Genomic DNA, 24450 nt, shown 5'->3' on the forward strand with positions numbered 1-24450 from the left:
AAAAGAATATTAAGCTAATTCAACTTTGGCTGAGACACCAACACTGTAAGACAGAATATTAAGCATTTTATCCCATCTTAAAATTGTTTCCTTAAAATAGAAGAAACTGTTCTTTATGAATCTGTACCCTAGCCACAGAATGTAACACAATTCAACAGAACTTGTTTACATGCAAACATAATGTATTTTTAAATCCAAATGAATTATTGGGTATTTGCCATTACCACCACACACAACCTTACAGATTAACCAAAGGATAAAATTTGTTACAACTGCAGGATTGTTTTTTTGAGCTATTACAGCTGTTTTGATATATTGTCAATAACAATAAGTATCTTTCCCTCTTTCCCAAGTTTTCTTGCAGGACTCCAAAAAATTTATTGTAGGTTTGTAAAGTTACTAACTTGGACAGATTTGAGAAATGACTTTTGCTGTGCCATCTTTAAAGGCTTTTTTTTTTTTTTTTTTTTTTTTTTTTTTTTTTTAATTTGGAACAATTTTTATGTAGGTAAAACAGTAGACAGCATTTTTAGTATATTAAAAAACAAAACCATCATCACTTAAGTGCATTATTTCTGGTACATTAACTGCTACACTGTTCAGTCTGTGCTACTGCATCTTTTATGTTTTCATAATACTGTGTATTAAAAATGTTACATAAAGCATTGTATACTGCATTGGTGCAATTCAGTACTTCAGTCTTACCTGTATTTTTTTCTCATTTTCAAAATATTCAAGGTTTTTCCTTTACTTTTCAAATTTCCATTTACTCTATTATCTTATATTCTTCTCCAAAATGAAGTCAATCCCTCATGTAAATTATTCTCTATAGCAGATGGAATGAATTTAAGGACTAGCTAACCATGTCAACATTAAAATAGGACAAATATGTTGCTTTGGCATAGTACAGTCAAATCCAGGCCACAAAAGTTTGGATTATGTGCAGACAACTCCTCTCTTCACCATTCCTTGGTATACTATCATTTACACACAGTCTACAATATCAAAATACAAACAATAAAACGTTCTTGCAAATGCATTTGCTTATAATGAGGAAATCGAGAAATGAGGATGATTCTAAATTGGAAAATGCAGAGACCAGGACTACCATATTCAATCAGATATTGCTGATATACTGAATTAGAGCTCTGACAGTTTGTACAACCAATACCCACACCTCAAGTACTTTTACCTCCACTCTAGAAAGAGTCTTTTTTTTTTTTTTTTTTTTTTCACTTTGACCTGAGTTAACTACTGTTAGAGTGTTTTCCTAAAACACTTCATTTCTCAGCTGTAACAGCATCTGTCATTCTTGGCTTGAAAGCAAGCTCTTGTATGAATGTGAGCAATCTTTTTTTGCTTCTTTAAAAATGCAGGGTATGTTCAACAACTGTACTATGGATCTATAGGAATCCAAAGCATGTGTTTAAAGTAATTCAATGCATCTCTCAGATCATGATCAAAAAAGGCAAGCAATATGATTAGTCAAGTAAACAGTATATTACAGTATCTGGGGCTCTTATTTAGACAAGAATAGGTCCATTAACTTTGGGGAGAGAAAAGTAAGAAAAAAATACATTAGAAGGAGAATTTAACATATAGATTTCTTTTTATGGATTTAATAAAAAAAAAAAACAACTGTTATTGCGAATATTTTTGTCAGATTTTATGCATAAATTACAACAAGAACACTTGGGGCTCTGACACCATTTTTCTTGGGAACTCAAGTTTCCACAGCTCTAATGGCACGTACAGTTTCCATTCTTTATTTCTCACTGACTAAAAACTAGTTTCTGCATCTCTAAAAATAAATTAAAAAAGAAAAAAAAAAAAAAGAAATATGGAGATTGAGCCTAAACTTCTAAAGAATATGAAAGAGCAATATGGATCTCAGGAAAAAAAAAAAAAAAAAAAAAAAAAAAAAAGGACCATATGACATTAAAGTGCCTCAAGGAAGGTAAAGAATCCTTTCTACAGCACTCTTCAATATTTAGAACATTTTTTTTTTTTTTAATTCTGATTGAGGAAACTGCCATTTTTGTGACCCATTTTCAATAGTAAAATTGTCTTTTGGGGGGATTCTATTAAAAAATCTTTTTCTCAAAGCCTTTTCAAAGCTTTATTACACAATTATTGTGATTATTTTATTATTGAACGCGCAATAAAGGTGAATTTACAACACAAAAAAAATGACAAAAAAAGGAAAAGGTTTTGAGGACAATTCAGTTGGCAGGGCTAGAATTCAGATTTTTCACAAAGTTCTAGAAAAACATTTATATGAAACAATGTTACACTGGCAGAGCCATTCTTCTTTTATTTGACAAATTCACGTTTCAGTTACCCTTTATAATATATACTTTCTCTTATTTTAGGAGATCCTCCTTCATTATATTCCCTCTGACAATACACAAATCTAGTTTACAAAAAAAATAAATCCATTTAGTATTTCAGAAGATTGTTTTCAAAAGGATTATTAACTATTTTAGAATTAATGCGGCAGTAAAGAAAATGACTGCACTAAACATATTTATAGATCATTGAATAGATATCAAATGTGCACACATTCAAGATCAACAAAGATGATCTTTTTTAATGATCAATATTTACATATATAAATTTAATCTGACTTTGTCATTCCCTAAGAATGTACCAGCACACCAATAAATGCTCTAGGAGCTTGTAATATGAATCATCCATTATAATTCGTACTGCTGGTATCTTGGCATCAATTTGAACATACAAAGATTTATTTTGTAGGGTGGTAATTGGAGTAGGAAAGCAAGGCAACTTAGTACAAAACTGCTGAAATTGCAAGCATTATGGAAAAAAAAGGTACTGATGTCATAAGAGAGAATTTAAAAATGTAAGAAGTGATGCTTAAACATACCTAATCATTTCATAGATGATGCAAGGGTAAAATAATAATTGGTAGCAGGCAAGTGAAAGTATAATGGTATTGTTTGAACTGCTAACAATTTATACTACTGTAGTCTCAAAATCAGGAGTGTATTAAAAAGGCACTCTTACAGATCAAACGTTTTCTGTTTAATAGGATACAGAAGGGTAGCCCATAGGGATAATAGTTAGCAAAACAAATGTGATTATAGCCTACATGCTTTTAAAAGACAAAAAAGTAACATCAGTCAATATTTTCACTATGATTACAATTGGTAGCTGCTAAATAATAAGTACAGAAGAGGTATAACTTATGCAAGTACAAAAATTACAATCAGAGAAAGAATAAGTTATTCTATGCTTTTTCATAACTAGCTAATACAGCAAAAAAAAAACAAAAAAAAAAACTTTGACAGGTCTGTATGAACTGTTAAATGACAAAAACAAGGAATCAACTTATAGGTATTTTTCATTTTTAAGTTACTTTTTTCCAAATTCAATAATGCAAGTTCACAGTGATTAATATCACATACTATAGACAAAATAAGTTTTGAAATCTAATTTTTTTTTTCAAGCAATTCAGGTTTTGCATGCTATTGAGACATCACTGAATAGCTGAAGATTTGAAAAAATATTTAAAATATAGATAAAAAATATTTTAATAATCCTTGCTTAGGCAATCATATCACATACCAGTCTAGAGAATGTTGCAGGAAAAGGGGTAGGGAAATAGAAACAAAACCTACTTACAGCTAGTATGGTCTTTGGTTAGATAAGGCTCTTTTCTATTTCACATCAACTGAATTTTGCTAAAGGCAATTTTATAAAGCTTCAAATACTTTCTTTATGGAACTGCTGTAAGGGTTACATTAATACAGATTCCTTGACATTCCCATGACATTGTCTTTTATTGTATTATCATGCTACTACCTATAGCTTCTATATTAAAGACTCCATTGTTTGCTTAGATGATATGTTAATTACTATGTTGGCTACACACTTTTAAGACAACAAAGAAAATAAATACTTGGGAAAAAAATCAATGTTAACAACAGTTCTTTTCTGCAGATTTCTAAGTAAAGCAGATAAAGATAATAAAAATATTAAACTAATTTTGCCTGTTCGGTGACTAAGGTGTCACACCATAAATACATACCCCCTGTGCATTTCATGCTAAAGTGAGCCCATCATACCACGAGCATAATAATTTCTTTTGTAGCCAACTATAATTCTGTTAAAACTAATGAGAAACTAGTGACTCCAACAATGAAGCATTTCTGCACCTGAATGCTTTTCTGTACCTTCTCTGATGCCTTAGAATTCAGCTAAGGATAGTCTACATTCAACAATAAAGATTTTTGGTGACACTCTCTCTATTGCTGTTTATTTTCCTGGCTACTACAATAAAAAGACTGCAATCCCAAAGAAAATAACAAATAAGTGATTTAATAAGAAAACTAGACAGTTTTATTGCTTTTTGAATACAACTTGGCCTCTTCCTATACTTCCACTCATCCACAAATCTGTTACCACAATTATTGTGAGAAATCTTGCTGCTGTTCTTTTTCTCCTTGCTTGACTATGAAATTTTTAAGAAAATACATGTACTTTTATCTTCTATATAAGCAATGACAAGGTGACTATCTGGATAATTCTCCCACTTCATTATGTGCTTAGAGTTGTGATTCAGCCTGACAAAATTCAGAGGTTTGACTCAATTACTCACCCACAGGCATCCCTATCACTTTGGGATCCCACCTAGCCTGTAACTGCTGCTCCAGAAGTGTAAACGCATCCTATACATGTATGTCTTCTTACCATGTATGTCAGCTTTGTGAATGTCTGAAAAAACACACGTCATTGGATGCTTACATTTAGGTAACGAAAGAGTTTTTACACTGTTTCCCATAAAATCCTCACAGAGAAGCTGATGGAAGAGGCAGTGTAAACAGAGGGAGGTGAACTGAAAACTGAATGGCCAGGTGCAGGGGGCAGCGATCAGTGGCACAGAGTCTAGTTGGATTAGGAGGGAAGTATCTGTTATACTAAAGGGTTGTACTGCCATCCAGAGGGACCTGGGCAAGCTGGAGATACTGGGCTGACAGGAACCTGCTGCAGTTCAATACGGAGAAGTGCAGAGTCCTGCACCTGAGGAGGAACAATCCCAGGCACCCAGGTACATGCTGGGAGTAGACCAAATGGAAAGCAGCTCTGCAGAAAAGGACCTGGGGGTCCTGGTGGACACCAAGTTCATCGTGAGTCAGCAGTGTGCCCTTGTTCCTAAGAAGGCTTATGGTTTCGTGGACTGCATTAGGCAAAGTCTTACCAGCAGGTGGAAGGAAGTGATCCTTTGATGATCTAGAGGTCTCTTCCAACCTAGAAATTCTGTGATTCTGTGATATGGTTTAGTGGAGGACTTGTTAGTGTTAGGTCAGAGGTTGGACTCGATGATCTAGAGGTCTCTTCCAACCTAGAAATTCTGTGATTCTCCTCTACTCAGCACTGGTGAGACCACACCTGGAGTATTGGGCCTAGTTCTGGGCCCACCAGTACAAGAGAGACTTGGACATAATGGAGAAAGTCCAGCAAAAAATCTGCATAAACAAAGGGACTGGAGCCTCTCTGAAAGCCTGGAAGAGGCTCGGAAGACTGCACCAGAAGATCTTTCAAGATCCCTTCCAACAGGGGCTGTTCTGTGATCCCATGAACTTTCCGATTCTGTGACTTTGTAAATCTAAGTTTAGAAAGGCTTAGGCCATCCACATCCAGTATAACTGGTGAAAATTAGTTACTGCAGTCAAAGGTTTCTAAAGAGAGCCCTGCAGCAGCAATTTTCATTTGGTCAGCTGAACAGTTCTCCAAACCTCACTGATTACGTTTACTGAGGTTCCACTGCCTACTATATCTTTCACATTTGCAACTCCTTTGCAGTACCCATGCTCAGTATACCTACATTTAGGTGAGTCATATCTCATGTTGAGTACGTGAAGCAAAAACATTGCACATCTTCCAAAATACGCCTCTCTAATATGTCAGAGCGTGATTCTTGATTCAGCAGTATAACCATAAAAACAAGTAAGAATGCATATACAAATGCAGGACTTAGAGCAGGGCTAGAAAATGTAAGATGCAGGCTCTTTTCATCCAGAATCCAGATGCCTAGAAGACAGAAAAGACTGACCAAAAGGATCTAGATACTTTACATGATCTCAGGTTAACGAAACTATTAACGTGATCCAGCTATGCAAGAGACATGCAATTCCAGGAATCACTAAGGTACATCCAAGGGAAAGTATGTTATTGTGCAAGATAAAGTAGGAAATTAAGTGGAACACTTCACATTTCCAGTTATCTGTGTTGAAGGAAGGTCAAGATTAAACAAAATGCTATTCAGATGTTCAAGACAACAAGAAACCTATCCCATGAGACATGAGATAAGCTACAGTTTAGAAAAATCAAATCTGACAAAGACTTAAATGGGCAGTGAGAAGGAAAGACGCCAGGACAACAGAAATTTAAGGACTGATGCTGGCATTAGAAACTATTTATTATAGTCCAGAAAAAAAATAAATAAATCAACCACCACCACAACAACAAAATAAAAAATGTTAGAACAGGAATTAAAACTCCATCTAAACACTTACAACTAAAGTATCTTCCATTAGGAATAGTGGAGATTAATTTAATTTATGAAAAGAAAGTTACATGCAATGACAAAAGAATGACCCTGAAGGGTCACTCTCAAGTTACGCACATAAACCTTACAAGTAATTCATCTATTACCGATATCCACTTTTATTTTTAAAAATGGGAAAAGAAATGCAAAGAGGCAATTAACACAGCTAAAGTATGCTAATATCATTTTTCTAAAACTTGTATTTTAATTGTATTTTTATGGCTTTGTGCAGATTCTTTTGATTGGCTTTCACAACAAATAAAACAACAACAACAAAAACAACAAGCACAAAACCCAAAAGCTGTTTTTCTACTTTGTGATATTCTGCCTAACTCGTGCACAGGTTAACTCATAGCAACACTTGCTGCCAATAAGTCTAGGGAAATTGGCCTAACATCCAGGTAACACCAACAGCAGGGAGACAAAGAAAAAGGACTTGGGTCTTTCTTAAACTTCCTGGGTGAGTGCTCACAGCACATTAAAGAAGAGGCAAACATAGCACTTATCTCCTCTTCTAACAGCATTTGGGAGTGAACTCAATGCTTTTGCATGAGTTAGCTACAACCTAATAAAAAACACCCTTCAGGGACTTGAATAGCGTTCAAGCACCTCCCTACTCATATCAAAATAAGTACTTAGCTTTCCAAACCAGGAGACTTCCGAGCATGCACACGGACCTCTATCTAGATGTGCTCCAATTTGGAATGCAGGCTGATTTCAAGTGCCTCTGAGGTTAGGTGGTGCTTGAGAACAGGAGGTATTGGTAAGACTTCCATGGAATCTAGTCACGGAAAATCTGCCCCCAGATATCACTATGACAACCTGCTGGAAAACCATTAGTACGTGCAAACCCTGTACTCATCAATGATGTACTAAATTTCAAGTATAGTTATGGCATACTTTGTTTAATGGTGCTGTTACACATTTAGACCCAAAGAGACCTCCACGTATTTTATAATACAGAAGCACTATGGTGTATTGTCCATTTGTTTTCTGTCCTTTCTCCCCGTTTCTCTAAAAAGAAAAACACAAGCTTCCTCTTCACTTGGGTGTGGACCTTCTAAGAGTTACTGCAAAATATCCAAGACCGAAAATTTTGAAGGAACATGTTGTCTTCCTGCCTTCTGTAGTTTTATTAATCAGATCTAATCCTCTGTATAAATCACAACCACAGATCTTCATAATGTCAATGAACTTCTGTCACTCTCTCTTTCCTAATCATGGAATACAGTAGAGTTCATTAAAAAAGTTATCATACTTCACAATGAAAATATTTTATTTTATGACCAATAGCTGATATATGCTTAAAGATTGTTTTAACATTCTCCTTCCCAAGCAATGCTGAACAGTAAAACCTCTAAAAAACATGAATTTGAGAAAAAGGATTATATAAAACTCATTTCACTCGGAAAAGACAAGTGAGACTCACTTCACCTAGCTTCAACACGGGTATCTACATCCAAGCTAGTCATGTAGACTTCCTTTATATTTATAGGTCAGTGGAGAGAAACAACTTCCTCCCAGGGCAGGTGTGTCAAGTTAGGCAACAGTCTAACCACTGCCAGCCACAGCAAAACACAAATCCATGTGTACACAAATCCATGGTACACTTACCTTTTGCAAAAAAAAAAAAAAAAAAAGTTCAAATTCATCGAAAGTCTAACAGTATTACATTAAAACAAAACAAAAAATGCAACAGAATTATGAACCAGTAGTATGAACCAAAATGACATCTCAAATATATACTTTTTTTTTTGGTCAAGGGTTCTGGTAAAGTATCAGCCAATTATCTGGAAAAAATGTTAGAACTGGAAGGAGATGTTCTGAACAAAATGCATACGACATTACACCAATAAGATTTACAATCCCCACCTCTGGAATTAGCCACATAGAAGTAACCACATGGGCAGAAATGGACTCTTCCACCACTACCAACACACTGCCTTCAACTCACCTAATCCCTTCATGCAACCATTGTCTCTTTGTCCAGTCCACCAAGAGAAAGACTGGCAAAATGCACTACATATTCTACATCCAGGTGAATCCTGCTCAGTGAAGTTTTCATGACTGCTTTTTTGTCTCATCTCTTTTTCATTCATGTTATGGCTTTCCCCACCCCTCATCTTTATTACCTTTCCTCTTCTTTTGCCTATCACAAATCTTCTGCAAGTTTCATAACAACTTTGTAATGGAAGGAGAAGAATGTCTCACATTTTGTCTGACAAAATAATTGACTTTTGATCCCCTAAATTAACTCCTTCCCCGTTTTTGATGTTCTCCTTGATGAAAAGTTAAGTGTATTTAAGACCAATTGGTGGCAGAGGTAAGGAGGGTTTTGAAATAGGTTTCTTTTGTTACACCACACAACCAAGGGTAAAAGGATTCCAGGAAATCTATATGATGAAAGCCTTAGTAATCCAAGCGTTAAATGTTTTAAATGTTTCCTCCATGTTCTCCTAAATCTAATAAAAAGCCGAAGAGATTTTTAAGGGTAGCAATTACAGTAAGAACAACTTACTGATAACATCGTGTTGCATCGTGGACAACAAGCAGATGGTTAGTTGGAACAGAGAATCACAGACTTGCAAAGTTATCCCTACTGTGAATATTATACTAACAAAAATGCCGCCAACAACTGGAGAAAATTTAGGGTGGTATTCAAATCCAGATTGCAGAAACATAACTGTGTCTGAAAACAGGGCATCAATATCTGAGCAAAGTATCCAAGCTCCCAATACAATAAATTTTCCAGATACCAGGAAGCCAGGAAAGAAAAGTTAAAATAAAAATTATTATTTAGGGAACAGATAAATGGAAATAAACTCCCTCACAAATGGAACAATGGTAATTTGGAGGTGTTTGTTGTTTTTTTTTTGTTCTTTTTTTTTTTTTTTTTTTAAATCTAAATATGCTTGTTCTGCCTCCCCCATTTTCCTCCCATTCCACCCCCATTACTCATAACTCCATTTTAATCATATGAATTATTTAATCTTGAGTTCTTTTCTATTATTTGAATTGTCAAGGTTACACATCAGGGAACAGATTAAAGTGTGGAATGACATATGACACAACAATGTCATTAAAACAGAGATGGCACTATATTTATTTTGAAACAAAACTGTAAAATTGAAAAATAAATCAGCATGAAATTGCAAAGTTCAGTTTGCAAAGAAATCTATCATTTGTCTGGTTAAAATACTCCATTTACAATGCTCTGCCTGTAAAGCCTAAGGATCTTTCACCAAAGTATTCTCCCTATTTTATGGAATGGTTAAACTGAAACGTGCTAAAGGTAAAAAAAAAAATGAAAATAAGACCTTGCCAAATGCTTTTAGGCTTATCACAAAGGACACTTCTGCATTCTAAAAGGTCTATTCACAGTCATCATGTTAGTAAAATATTATTTGGAAGCAGTTTCTAAAACTGGATGCAACATTCATTTACATGTATCTGCCAAGTTTTAAAATGTTTTAGAAGCTAAACTAAAACATGTTGAAAATGACTCATTGTGGTACCAGATTATGTACTGTAGGAAATAAGAACTCATTTACAAGTGGGAGAAATGCACTCACACTTCATCTGTGGGAATTCACTAGACTTCCCTTCCAGTAAACATTATATTTTAAAATAATGACGGAAAATATGCTTCTTTTAACTGAAGTTTATGAAAAGATTTAGACATCTGGCATTACAAAAGAGACGTGCAAAGATAAATATAAAAACTCTTTAAAAAATAATTCACAAATAATTTTGCCAAAAGACATCAATTTTACAATAGAGAGGTTGCAATATTTTTACTTATTTTAATGCCTAAATTAAAACTGTTTAATAGTTTTGTATAAACAGATAACCATTTGAGACAAAGGACAAAAAAGATTTGATTATTTCACAAAGTTAAAGAAAAATAATACAGGAGGAGGATCAGCAGGCAAACAACTAACCACAAGGTAGCTCTTTCCTAACTTATATCAACTACCTTCTGTTTGTCTGCACACTTTAATAATGCGAGTACCTTGCAGCAAATGCACTACTTTAAAAAGCTTTTTCTTCCTTTGAATGGAGACTGTCATCCAGCTCTTGACAAATTTACCTCATTCATCAATGTGCGTATAATGCTTTGAAAAATGCCCAGAACTGACATAACACAGAAATCAGACCCAGAATTCACAACCTGTGAATGGGAACAGTGTGTCATAAGGCAAAGAATTAAAACCTGAAAACCCAGTCCCACTAGCTTATAAAAAAGTACACCACATGTAAGAACAAAAAAAAAAAAAAAAAAAAAGTCCTCAACGAACATATAACAGAAGCAAGACAGTATTCCATCACACAGTTTTAGATGTGAAAATCTTATAATTATTGTATCAACCTGTGCTTCATAGGGACAGATTTAGATTGGTCACACTGTTCATCCTCTACTATGAGGAGAAACAGTCTCTATTGAGTATAGTTGGGGATTTGAGAGTCATTTAAATGCCTGAAGTTAGTGAGCATGAAGAGAAGAGAGAACTGGGCTTCTAACTCACCTACTTACAGCATCATTTTGCAAACACTCGCACACGAAAACTTTCTCCCTTTCCCACATGGATTTGAATGGGAAAAATTCTTCCTCTCTCTACAACCCACGGCCAGCTTTGATGTCCCCAGTATAATGCATCCAAGGTGAAATGGAAAGATGAAACTTTCTGAACCATCGTGAAGCTTATGATTTAGATTATATTCCTGGGAAGTAAAACGTTAATATCTCAAAGAAAAGACAACAAACATTAAGCAAAATTTCAGAAGGAATGAATCAGATGAATCACAGCACTTTTATATCTATTTATCCATGGGAATGGACACCTTCCATGAAACAATCAGAATATCCATGAAAACAATTCCAGATGACAAAGTTCCACATCAAAGCTTAAACTACGTTATGTACATATACATGCAGTAGTATTTGTTACAATACCAGCTATAAGTTGCATCATTTTAACTATATATAATTTAAATATTAGAAAAGATATGCAAATAGACTTATCCACTTTTCTTTTTTTTTTTTTTTTCTAACCTATCCACTTTTATGTGATGTTGCTCTCAGAGGCCCACTCAGAATAAATATTCCCATCCCAATAAGGTCTTGCAAAAGTAACGTTTTTGTTTTTTTACTATAAAAAACACTTAACAATTGTACACTCACTGATATCATAAAGAACTCAAAGAAATACTCCTCTGAGACAAATCTGATAAAAACTGGAATACATTCTTGAAGAAACACCTAGATACAAGATCACACAAAAGGGAAGTCAGTCCTTCAGCCCTGGTTTTCCTGTTCTCTCCTGTCAAGGCACTGGACAAGCCAATCTCATGAAGATAGAAAGCAGCAAACAGGATGCCAAGGGCTCAAACAGTGGTTTCATTAGTCGTGAGCACTACATGTAAATACCATACTGCCCTTCTCCTTTGGGAAGGCCTCAATACGATTAAGATCAATTAGGCATATTCAATACTGGAGGGATTAATGTCAAAGGCAAACAGCTCCCTGCAGCTTATGGTTTGAAAGTACCTTGGCTCACTGATGGGCACTGTTTTGGTAACGTTCGTGAACACAGCACGAAGTTTCTTTGTTTACAGAATATCTGCCAAACAGACTGACTACCCTCAATCACAGAACAACATGCTATTTTTTTCCTTTTTCATGAGAGCTACTTAGAGGTAACGGGTATCACCACCATGCATGACAGGAACTGGCTGAGAGCAGAAGACTTCGACTCCCTATTTATACCTGACATTTTCACAATGGTTTTAATTTGATTCTGCAAAGACAAGCTCTGCCCAAAATTCAGCCCAAAGCTCTAATAAACGTTAGTCTCCATGTCTAACACTTCAGGGAGTCTCCCATGAGTTTACTATGTCATCTGTAAAATCACAAAGCTTCCTTTCTCAGACCACATAAGCACCTCTTTAGGCAAACTGCTCTTGAACAGTTAGTCATTCAGACAAGAGCACAGCATCATATCTTTTTTTCCAGATGATATCTATAACATAGTCACAGATTCAGAAGGTAATTCCAGAAGGCAATCACCCACTGATGCTAGAACCTGTATGGTTACTGAGCCACTAGGACTGAAGAAGTCTATACCATTAACCGTCTAGTTCACCCTGAACTTTACTTAGGGTTTTATCAAAATGCTTTGGATGTTATATAGAAATACACATATAGAAAAAAAAAAAAAAAAAAAAACACTTACAGAAGACCTTATGTTCATAACTTCTGATTTTACAGATTATCAAAATTTTGAGCAACAGTGAAGACAAATACTTAAGAAAAAAAAGCTGCAGAACACCTATGGCAATGAAAAAAGATGGATTATACAACAAAATCTTCATATTCCCAGTCATTTGCTAAAATACTAGAAAACTGTAATAGTTAAACGAGTGTCTGAAAATCATAGTAATTGAGACAACTAATTTTACGGTACATGTTCAAGTACAGGTACATATTTTTGTGCTTATCTGTGTTAGCTACATATCAAGCTACACAAAATCATCCCCCACACTGTTGTACAGTGGTTAGAATTTTCAGATGTGCTATTTTCTGTTATTTTATTTACAATATAGTATTAAAAGAGAACTTCTATAGTTTTAGTAAGCTGAAATATAATGATATCTAAATAACCATCATTTGAGTATCAACATATCCATAGCCATGCAGAAAATACAATATCCTCGCTTTAAAGAATTTAGCTTTTGAACAGGAATTATAATACACAGCTTTAGTAGACATATGCAACTAATAATCACTGCAGGAATATATGGTCGTGTTATTTGTGAATTGCTTTTCTTCCATATTCTAAAAAAATGTGGAGTTTCCTTATAAACAGTTTATATTCTCATCTGCCACTGAAGTGTTAATCTTTTGGGCTGCCTGATGCTGCTATGAGGCTTCACACTAAAATTTCAAGCTCAGATGGTTAGAAACACTCCAGAAAAAAATATATATATTTGCATTTATAACCTGATATATGTAGCAATCAGAAAAATAACCCAACACCTTAAAATCATTGTCAGAAAAATGCTTTCATTTATCTTGACATTACATCCAGTCTAAACTTTTCAAAGGGACACAAAGCACAGGAAGCGAACAGTAAGAAAACAGTATTTTACAACTTCTGTTCAACATCACATAGCTGTAGCATATCTGAAAAAAAGTCCATGGAGCCTGGTAATCCTGTCTCCAACTAGATCCAGAAGTGTGTATTTTGAGAAGAGCAAGAAAGATGTTTGTGTACTTGGCATCGCTCCCTAAGTTTTCCCACTGGTGTCCAACTATTTCTATCTCAAGAATTATCTAGAAATTAGCTGAGCTGGATGTGGTTTCTACTTAAGTAGCTTTTTCAGTTTCCCTTTGAGCCCCTGTAAACTTTTAGCACCTGAAACATCATTTGGTGAAGTTGTGAAGAGACACCATTTGCTGATTGCCAGTGCTCGTCATTAACAAGAAGCTGAACACTGTGAATCACAAAAATGTGTGTGTAAATGAGGGATACTAACAATCATATGAAAATCATGGCTTGTCATGGAGTTTTCATTTCTATAATTCAAGATGTATAAGATGACTAAGCAGCAGCACCCTCATACAGAATGCCTCTTGAAGGATCTTACAACCGCTTTTGAAGTTGTTCTAAAAGGACACTGATACACCTTCAGTCTTCCCAGGCTATCAAAAAACGTAAACACCTGAAAGAGTAAATAGTTTCTTAGGTACTCAGCATAATAGCCATCACAGAATTTTAACATTGTGCTTTTATTAATCTTAATGTTTTAAGATTAGGTCTAGCAAGAACTGAACAGGTAAAACAAGAATGCATACTTTACGGAAAATCTTTATAAAATTGTAGTCTTAATCTAGGGAAACAATATGAGGATATGTTTGTATTACAACCTTCCCAAGCCATCCTTAATATCTTGTTTAAGAGCTGTGTCAAATGGAACTTCAGTTGAAAGATTTCTAGAGCTATAAATATAGTCATTGAACATTTCATGCAGAGCAAGAGAATAAAGGTAAAAGACTGTTCTAGATGTAACAAAGCTCACAAATGCTAGCTATCAGCCTAATTTGTAGTTCCTGTGAGTCTTAACCTGGCAATTCTCTACCTAGTGTTTATCATTCAAGACAGCTACAGTGAGTGGTTATGGGCTTAAACCATTGATCCTGGAAGGATGCTATCTTAGCTAAGAATGCAAAACTTTGAGAGGCCTATTAGTGAGCAAGCAAAGATTGCTAGGCATGCCCTAGCAAGTGTGCAGTCTTCCCAATGCTGCAACCTGTGTATTTGATCAAATCAGCTAATTAAATTTTCTCCTTTTGTTTATTAAAATGCTTTCCACTTATAGTGGAATCTGAAGTAAGCTTTGAGGAATGTCAGACTTTTTTTTTTTTTTTTTTTTTTTTTTTTTTACACAGAAACATTATAGAAAGAGAGTCGCTTCACTCAGAGAGCAGCTTAAGATCATCCATTATGACATAAAGCCTATGGAAACGTATCTTCAGAAGGGAAAAAAAAAAGAGTAAGTAGCCATTTCGGCAGAAATCAGTGCTACTTCTACAGTCTGAAAACAAACCAGATTTAGTCTCCCAGGAAACCGACTTTTTCTTTGCTTCTTTATCATGCTACCACTCCTTCTTCACTGTTTTCTTTGCATTGATTCTGAGCTTCCAAAAAGGGGTATTTCAGCAATTTCCATGACATCTCCATCTTACCCTGTAGCTGCACCCCATAATTATCTTTCTCATCAGGAGAATAAGATGAAGGCAGTTTTTAATGGGAAGTGTGTAGTAGATACACTGACTACGGTTGAAATCTAGACTAGGTCTAACAATGACAGGTAATGGCTCAGCTTTATTCTGATACAAATCTTTGATGTTATCAAGATATACACATCATGCTATAGAAGTCACAAATTATCAGAGCAACAACAAATGATTATTACAAAACAAAAGTATTTTAGAATATACTGCCGATGTTAATTGAAACTGAAAATTTTACACAGTAATTTCAAGATCTATGTAGCTCTTCGATGCACAGGATTATAAAGTACTTCATATATAAAAGTCGCAGTCACGTCTAGGGAGTAAAAGGTTACGGCAGTAGTTTTTATATGGGGTTATGGCAGCTTTGGCAAATAAATACTTAGGCCTGAAGGTTGTTATTTTTAATTAATTGTTTAAAATATTTTATACAAACATTTTTGAAGAGATAATAGGTTCTTATTTAAGCATGAGCAGTAAAATACATTGACTTAATCATTTTATGATTAGACTCCTGTGATTGCAGTCATCAACATCCAGATTGTTAAAACATATTAGTAAAAGTGGCAAATAATTACTTTTCATGTTTCTATTAAAAATGGATGTATAACGTAACAAATGCTACCTTTAATCACGACATTCCTGCGTACTCAGAGACTCTAAACGAAAAGAAACATTTACTTACTCAGTAAATTTATCCAATGATTTTATCATCTAAAAATAGTTCTCCAGTCTTGTTTAAAATTAATACAAAAGGTATAGGGATCTTCATTTCACTTAAATACCCATTTTATAAGCAGGATTGATCATCTCTCCTGATCACCTACAAAGTTTAAGGCAGATGACTAATGCCAGATAGCATTAATCTCACCTCCAAATGAATTCTAAAAATAAGAACTATCATTATGAAGAAAAAGACAAAAGGGGAAAAAAAAGATTCTAATATTTAAGATTCAAGAGCAGACTAAGTCTTCAAAATGCATACATGCCCTGCACCTGACTGGAAAGCATTAAGTAGGTAAACACCACCATACAGAGAACTCTACTTTTTTTTTTCCTACTTACAACTACCTAACTTTTTATTCTACTGTGCTCTTTACTTGAGAAAGGCACTTCTAAATAGAAACACTAAAGATATTCCTAGAGGTGTTTTCCTCCCTTAACAGATTATTCATTACTTAACTAATTGTTTTAAATGGATGAGCTATATAAATAAATCCAGAAATGTTTACACAATAAGCCAAAATCTTTCAAAGTCTTTGTACAACAAACCTAAGACTAAACTATTTTTTGTAGTCATCATCCTGTCCTTACTCAACCCAACTGTAAAAACATCACATTAAAATGCCCTTTCAACATCTTTGCATATTTAAATACACTAAAAAAATAAGCCACACATACATACTTAAAAATATCTTATTTCCTCATAGACAGAGGCAGTAATTTAAGCCCTCAATTAGCTTTCATAAAACAGTTGTGTTCTTTTTTTTTTTTTTTTAATAGTGCCTACTGCAAGGTTGAAGGAACACTATTGCCACTACAAAGTTTTCTTAGTGTTCTTTTTACTACATATTTATTAATTTCTCTGTTTTTTTTACACATCTCATTTTATCATTCCAAAAACAGAAAATCACCTTGAGTAGCATATCACATTAGCAGCAATGAACTACCCATAGCAGAATGTAAATTTTCTTGTTTGGTCACTAAAAAAAAAAAAAATCTTCTAAAAAATAAAAATAATTTTAAAAAAATCACACCACTTAGGGATTTCCCTTGTATTCCCAGTAATTCTGATTTTTTTTTGTTTGTTTTGGACAGTTTCCACAGATAAAGCTAAGCTGCACAGCTCTGGAAAAAGAAATTACACTCCTTAAGTTTTAAAGGAATTCTGTGAAAGGAAGTGAATAATCAAAGGCAAAAGGCAGCTCTTGTAGTACCCTGAGAAGTGCTCTTGCATGAGTTTACCCCATATTAGACTTTGGATTCCACTTTGAACACCCTGCCACGGGAGCCATTTCATTTTGACCTCTAATCTTATATGAAACTAGAAAATTTAACTAGTAGGAAAAAGCAATAGGAAGCAAGGCTGGTTTTGTTCTGTTTTTCAGTTACTTTCCTCCCTTCTCTTTGACAAGGACCAGGAAGAGGTTAACACAGTCAATATTTTCAAAATAACACTTGAAAAATATTCAAAAGAAGGAAGAGTTAGAACTTATTTAGTATCTACACTTAGCTATGTAGTAGAAGATGGAACTATTAGAGTTGCTCTCCTCATTCAACCCCGAGACTTCCAATTGAGTTAATGTAGCTTTAAAATCTGAAAACTTCTAAGTCACCCTACAAGCAGTTTGAGGCAAAGTGAAAATGTCTCCATTTGGTCAGTTTTCTAGAACGTGTAACATTTGCCACAGTTTAAGCCAAAATATCAAACTTGTTCTTTCATTGTCGCACAGAAATGAAACACGCATTCTCACAGAGAATTCGCATCTGTGTATTAGCAAGGGGAGCAACAAGAGAGCGATGTTACATCCTGACATCACAGTGATCTACTTTGAGGTCAAAACAACCAATTCTTTATCAGTGTAACACTTCCACAAATACTATCACTTCAACATTTTATTGGTATTCATAACTGGCTATTTACAAAAAGGTACCACAGACATCAGTAAGCAGAATGAAAATAACTGCACTTGACTAGAAAATTGGCTATTAGTTACACTTCTGATCACAAGATTTGCCAGGGGCTTTATTTAACCAGAATTCAGGCCAGTCAACATTCCACATACTTCTGAAGCTTTCAAACATGTTTGTTTATACAGATTATGATACCAGTGGTAACTACGATGAGTCACCTTGTTTTCAATAAAGCAGAACTAGCTGTTATAATCACTTAAATATAGAATTGGACAACATAAGTGCCCCTCTTTTATTGTTGGGGATTCTGGTTATATTAGATTTTTTTTTTGATCCACAAAACCATCATATTTCAGTCCACAGTAACCTCAGACTTTGGGGTCTTAAGTTATTTATTCCATCTCATCATGCCAACTTGCTACTTTGCAGTTCATTAGAGTAGATAATTTGGAATATGTAAACAGCCACAGTCTTGACACCTGTACTGTGGTTAGCAGGGATGCAATTAAAAAAAACAACTTTAAAGAAGTACGTCTTTTTCATTGTCTCAAGCAGAGTTTTCTTCTTTAAAAAGCATAGTCATCTGAGGAGTAACCTCCTTCCTTGAGCTCCAACACCAGTACTCATCAACTTATTTAAAGGGAAGAAAGAAGAGTTTTACCTAATTGAAGAACTTATGAATAAAAAAAATTACAGTAGGATGGAGGCATGAGTATGTATCAAGATGATGGTAAATAGCATATTACTAGTTTTCTTATTTTTCCCCTTTAAAGAGGGAAGCTTATTTCTCAAAAGCCTTCAAAATTGTTTCTTATGTTTCTGATTACAGGGTATCTTCTCTTCTCAAAAAAGCAACAGTATGAAAAAGATAACAACATATAAATGGGAGTACAGCAGAACAGAAAAATATTTCCTACATGGCTTTTAAATTTTAAAATATAGTAAGAATTATAAAGTTGGTACTTCCATTAAAAAACAAGAAAGCATACGCATTCAAATTATCATAAGCTAGACCTATTTTTCCAGAGAACTTCTAGTTAGATATGAGTTCTGCAAGTCATAGTGAGTCATAACAGTGAAAGCTGCGAGTCTCATCAGAAATACGCAGTTGATTTGTACTAGCATTTTAGTTTGGTTCAGGAGATAAGTTTTGAACCAAGTTTCCTGGTTGTGCCCAGTCAACCAGCTTTGATTTCTATACTTAGATTTTTCTGCTGGAGCTGTTATCTCAAAGTTTGCTAACTGAATTCCTTTTTGAGAATCTAAGAACACCTATAATGCTTTCAGCCCAAACTAGAATCAACCTGAAGTCAAACCCCTGAAGCTGAGCATGAATGTCATGTCCCCTAATCCACCCTATTTACTCTAGAACTATACCTCATGTTTCACACCATTAGACAGTGCTGACATTTTTTCATTCCTTTGTGGTTAATGTTGGGGCAGTGATATTTCTTTGCTAGTATTGCCACTGCAAGGCAGGAGTTTTGCATTAAAAAAAAAAAAAAAAAAAAAAGGCTCTAAATAATTTGTGCTTGTATTAAATTAACACTTCATCTGATTACTATGTGCAATTAAAAACAACTCCAAGCAAAAAAAAGTTCACATAACTACTTCCTTTGAGTAGACGATAGGGTGGCACACTTGGTTAGTGCACTGACCTTTTCTTTTTGGAAAAAAAAATATACACTAAACAATTAAACAAGCCCCAGAATTAAGGCCATATGACAAACTTACCCCAAACAGCTTTGATTATGGTCAATAGTTCTTAAATACGCCATAATTTACTAATACTAATAATAGCTGATATTCTAAATTTGCAAAAAGCAAGTACAAGGTGCTGCAGAGCAAGAAGGCAGACAGCAAACTAGCAGAGAATCAGTCATAGTTCCCCTATCCCCATGTGAACTGCACTGTAAGTTTGTACAGACCCTGTATTTTATACGCTGACTAGGAAAGAGGGAGAAAAGGGAGCAGTAAGAAAAGCATGTAGCAAGCTAATGCTTTATAACTACTGCTCTCTATCCCCGTTTTTAGAGAAATTATTAATTGAAGTCATAATAAAAGGTGTTTACCACTTTCAACTGAAGACAAAGAGGAGGTTAAGAGTTTGAGCACTGCTACAGCACAGTATGAAATATACCTTTTATTTCTACAAGAGGCATAATTAAGGTTGCATGTCTTTACAGGATTGTAGGAGGTGAATCAAGCATTCACATTGTTACTACACTGGTAATGCAAAAAAAAAGTTACGACTAAAATTAAATCTGTAACTTCATTTAAACAAAATTTTTGCAATTGAAATTATTCTTCACAAGCAGAAAGACAAACCAGTCATTCCTCTTACCTAAAACTCCTTGGATATAGGTGTACTTACACCTTTAGATTTATTTATATGCATTTTTAAAAGATACTTACTGGTCTAAGAGTTGGTCATATTTTCTTAAAGCATCCTTTTCAGCAATAACTGCTCTTTCTTTTTCAGCAACAGCATTATCTCTTGCTTCTCTCAAATTTCTGAAGGAAACAGAAGTATTCTGTCAATATTCTGTTAGGAGAAAGACTTTTGCTTCATGGATTACTACTGACTGATCCCAACTCTAATACTACCTACTTCAGTTTTGGTAGAGCAATAGAGGGCTGTCTGTCTATATGCTTATCCATTACACTTCACATTACATTCATATATAGCAACAAAAATGAAAAATTTCCGGTTCTGAAATTCTGAAAACAATGATCAGACAACCTAGTTACACTTAGAAATCCATGAGCAATTTGGAATATGAGAACTATAAATTTCTTTTTTTTTTTTTTTTTTTTTTTTTTGTAGGAATTCAATACATTCCAATAATTTTACTGGGTACTTCACTAAAAAGTAGGGGAATGGTGCCCTTCTAGCTAAGATAACTTACAACTTTTATGATAAAGAAGGAAAAGATTAGCCAGGCACAGAAATCCTACTTCCACATGCGACTAATTGCATAGTTAGTCATATAGGTTTTGCATATTGTTGGTGTTTCCTTCTGGTTTCTATCACACTTTTATTGGATCCCACCCCACCCCTTATTTTAGCTTCTTGGACTGACTCATCCAAGGGTAAAACGACCATCAATAAATTCAAGGAAAACATCAGTCCCGTCAGACTTCTCAAAGTGAGAAGGAAAAGAGTTAAATATTAAACTAGCTTAGTTTTAATATATTTCTATGCTTTGAGCTTTAAGATAAAACCATCATCTTAGTTTTATTTTCAGTCACAGGCAATCAGCATCTTATCACATCACATAACTTCAAACTGTTTTGCTCCTAATTTGGGCTTCCATCTCTCTCAACACTGAGGGGAAAGCACCATCTTTTGGTGACATTTTTTCAAAATTAATTTATAAAGAGCATGCACTAGAAATCCTTTTTCTTGTGAAATGTGAAGTCAAATATAAGCGATTTACACTTCAAAAGTAATTATTTCAAAGCGAGAAAAAAAGTGTAAATTGGTTCCAGATGCAAAGAAGATTTCCTTCAATGTTGTTAATTTTTTTAAATGATACATAGACCAATGTCAAAACTCAACCAACAGCCTAATAATTCTTTGTAATTCAATATAGATTTGAACAGAGGAAGTGGTGCGTATGTATATGTGCGTATATATACATTTTACTCACACTTGCAAAACTACAGAGTGATGCAATATTTTTAATTAGAAACTTTCAGTTGCCTGGAAGACAGACAGCAGGAGTCATGCTCTTTTTTTTTTTTTTTTTTTCACTCTGCAGAGCAATAACAAAGCTACCTATTAGAAGAACAGATGCTAATGCCACAAATATCTTTATATTATGGTTATTTTCTTTTCCACACAACACACAATGAGTTTATAGTGAATTGTTAAGTGCTCCTCCCATTTTAAAGGGGTACAAGTGGCAAAAAAGCAAGCTCAAAAATAAATATAGCACCAAAAGTCCAAGTCCCTATAGGGAACCCTAAAAACTTACATAAATGCCTAACACCGCACATAATTCCATGGAATTTAACAAGACAACACAAAATACAGAATTCAGTCCAGAGGTCTTTGCAGGACTAGGATCTCCTTCAAAAGATGATTTTATAATTTACAATAAATGAATGCTTTTGTGAATGATAATTCTCTAAGTCTCAAACAGATCAATTTTAGAAGTGTATCAGTCTTACTGGTTTTTCTCTCTTTATTTTTCCTGCTCTGCTTTTTGCATCAGTACCTTCCTTTCTAGTTTCCTGGCACATTTTCAAGACTGTCCATACAGCATGGCAGGTAAATCAACATATTTTGTATGAATTAACTAACACTGTACATCTGAACAAACTTAAAACCACTGAAGTTTATCTACAAGATGAGTTTTAATATTTCTTTTCATTAACACTGTTAATGTCAGTCATTTCATAATAAATTTAACACTTATCTTTACTGTGCAAATTTGTTTCTTCTTAGCTTTTACAGGATTTTCATTAATTTTATAATTGAACTTAATTTCTCACATTTTGTTTATCTCTCATTAAGCCAGTCAACTAATATTGTACCCCAGCACAAAACAGTACTTACAAGTTTGTTTTAATTAGCTTATTGCCACATCTTATCTACCTGTTTTCACGTTCATACATCTCTTTTGAAGTGCTTCGAAGTTGTTCTATTTCTTGATTTGTTTTCAGTCTTAATTGTTCCAACTCCTCATGAAGTCTCTTTTCATATTCTGTTTTATAGTGGTCCCTATAAAAAAAAACAAAACAAAAAAAAAAAAAAAAACACACAAACGACACAGGAATTTAAAATGAATTGCATGGCCAAAATATGAAAGCTTCAGTTGCAGCAGTACATTTCACAGTTTGATTATTATTCATTTTTCTGCAACTTTGCTTAGATGACATACTAGCCTGTCACTTTGCAAATTTACTGAAAATTTTACCAGTAACAAGAGCTTTCTACAAACTTTACAATATGTAAAGTTTCTGATGTAGAAATCCTTTGTCACCATCTACATGAGTGCTTATAATAATTAACCACTTAAAAGGATTTTTAGTTCCCAACATTTTCTAGCTTCTTCATAAGGGTAAAGGTCAGTAAACTTAACTACAATACTGCCATACTGCAAGATTTTGTTGTGTGCTATTTACACCTCATCCTAGGGGTAAAACGTTGTAAGAAACACTGAAGATTACGTGCTGTTGAAATTTGCAAAATAAAAATAAGAGATTTACTTATTTATCCTGTCAATATTACAAATAAATTAACTAAAATAAATATGTATTTTTAAGTAGCAGATATCAGAAGATTCCAGGATAAATCATCTCATTTCAGAGTAATACTGACACTTAGCTACTGTTCAAGAATAATCAATCCACAATGAAGCCACTGGTAGCCATTACAGGTCTGGAAATAAAAGCACATATAGGAAGAAATATGCATTTACAGCCATAAAAAGTTTTCGATTACTTTGGATTTCCAGTTGTGGAATACCTTGTACTTTTTAGAAATCAGCACCTGAACTGGCCAAAAACTTCCTCTGAATTGAACAAACGCATAAAACTATTTACATATTACAGAACATATGCTGTTCAGGTTTTCATCCTTTCTTTCTTTTTTTTTTTTTTAAATTAAGACACTGAATTTGAGGTGGCTCTTCAGAGTAAATATTTCTCCCTTCCTTACTCAAGCGCACCACTCTATAGCAAGGTATTTTGTGAAGATCTTTGATACAATACAGAAGTTAATGACCCAAAAAACACACTGCACTGAAATGCACATTAGAATTTTTTTTTTTCCTGTTCTGAAAAGAACAGAAAGGAAACAAATGCTGAAGATCAGGACACAACTCTTACAGAATCAACTAGGATTATCATCTTCTTTGTATTCAGATGGCAGCGACTTGCTATTACCATAACTACTCATCATTTCTACAGTTGCAGAAATTATACTTCCCTCCAGTAGCAAGACTGTTAAAAGTCAGGAAGGTTCAATGAAAATTTTAGAAGAATCTGGAAGAGCCCTGAACACCCCCAGTGATGTCACCAGAAGACAGTTAAAACTGACACTTATTTTTATGGTAACTGAAATAAACAAGTGATACCACTTGTTTAATGGAAATATTCTAAGTAAGCAACTTGACAGACCTGCCAAGCACCTTTTAATGAACACTGAGCTGCTGCTGCTGAAGCAACTGTAGGGAAAGGAGTAATACTTAGATGGACTTCTGATAAGCAATACAAACTGGAACCCCATAGCTGGTAATTTCAGTAGAGTGCTCTTATATTTCCATTTAGATTACAATTTGTCTTTTAGTTGTGTTATAGTAGAGTCGTATTTAGGACACTTCATCTTAGTTATGAAAGGACACAAGATTTATAGATGCTGTTTGCATCTTGCTGATTCAAATAAAATGAAGGAAAGCTGAACAGGCTTCATACTCGAAGCTCAAGAAGAGATTCATCCAAC

General features: G+C 34.3%; 1 protein-coding gene across 2 annotated transcripts in view; it reads right to left on the bottom strand.

The window, feature by feature from the left end:
• Nucleotides 1–24450, bottom strand: part of PIBF1 (progesterone immunomodulatory binding factor 1) — a 120160-nt gene that overhangs the window by 68753 nt on the left and 26957 nt on the right. For both annotated transcript variants that reach the window (XR_004254537.1, XM_032207741.1), the window contains exons 9-10: nucleotides 22603–22728; nucleotides 20415–20513 (exon numbers count right to left, since the gene is read on the bottom strand). Coding sequence is in view for 1 of the 2 variants with exons in the window: in XM_032207741.1 (XP_032063632.1) it covers nucleotides 20415–20513; nucleotides 22603–22728 (225 nt within the window). In the remaining variant the exon portion in view is untranslated. The remainder of the gene's footprint in view (nucleotides 1–20414; nucleotides 20514–22602; nucleotides 22729–24450) is intronic.

This window comes from Aythya fuligula, chromosome 1, assembly GCF_009819795.1.
Source record: "Aythya fuligula isolate bAytFul2 chromosome 1, bAytFul2.pri, whole genome shotgun sequence".
Taxonomy (NCBI): domain Eukaryota; kingdom Metazoa; phylum Chordata; class Aves; order Anseriformes; family Anatidae; genus Aythya; species Aythya fuligula.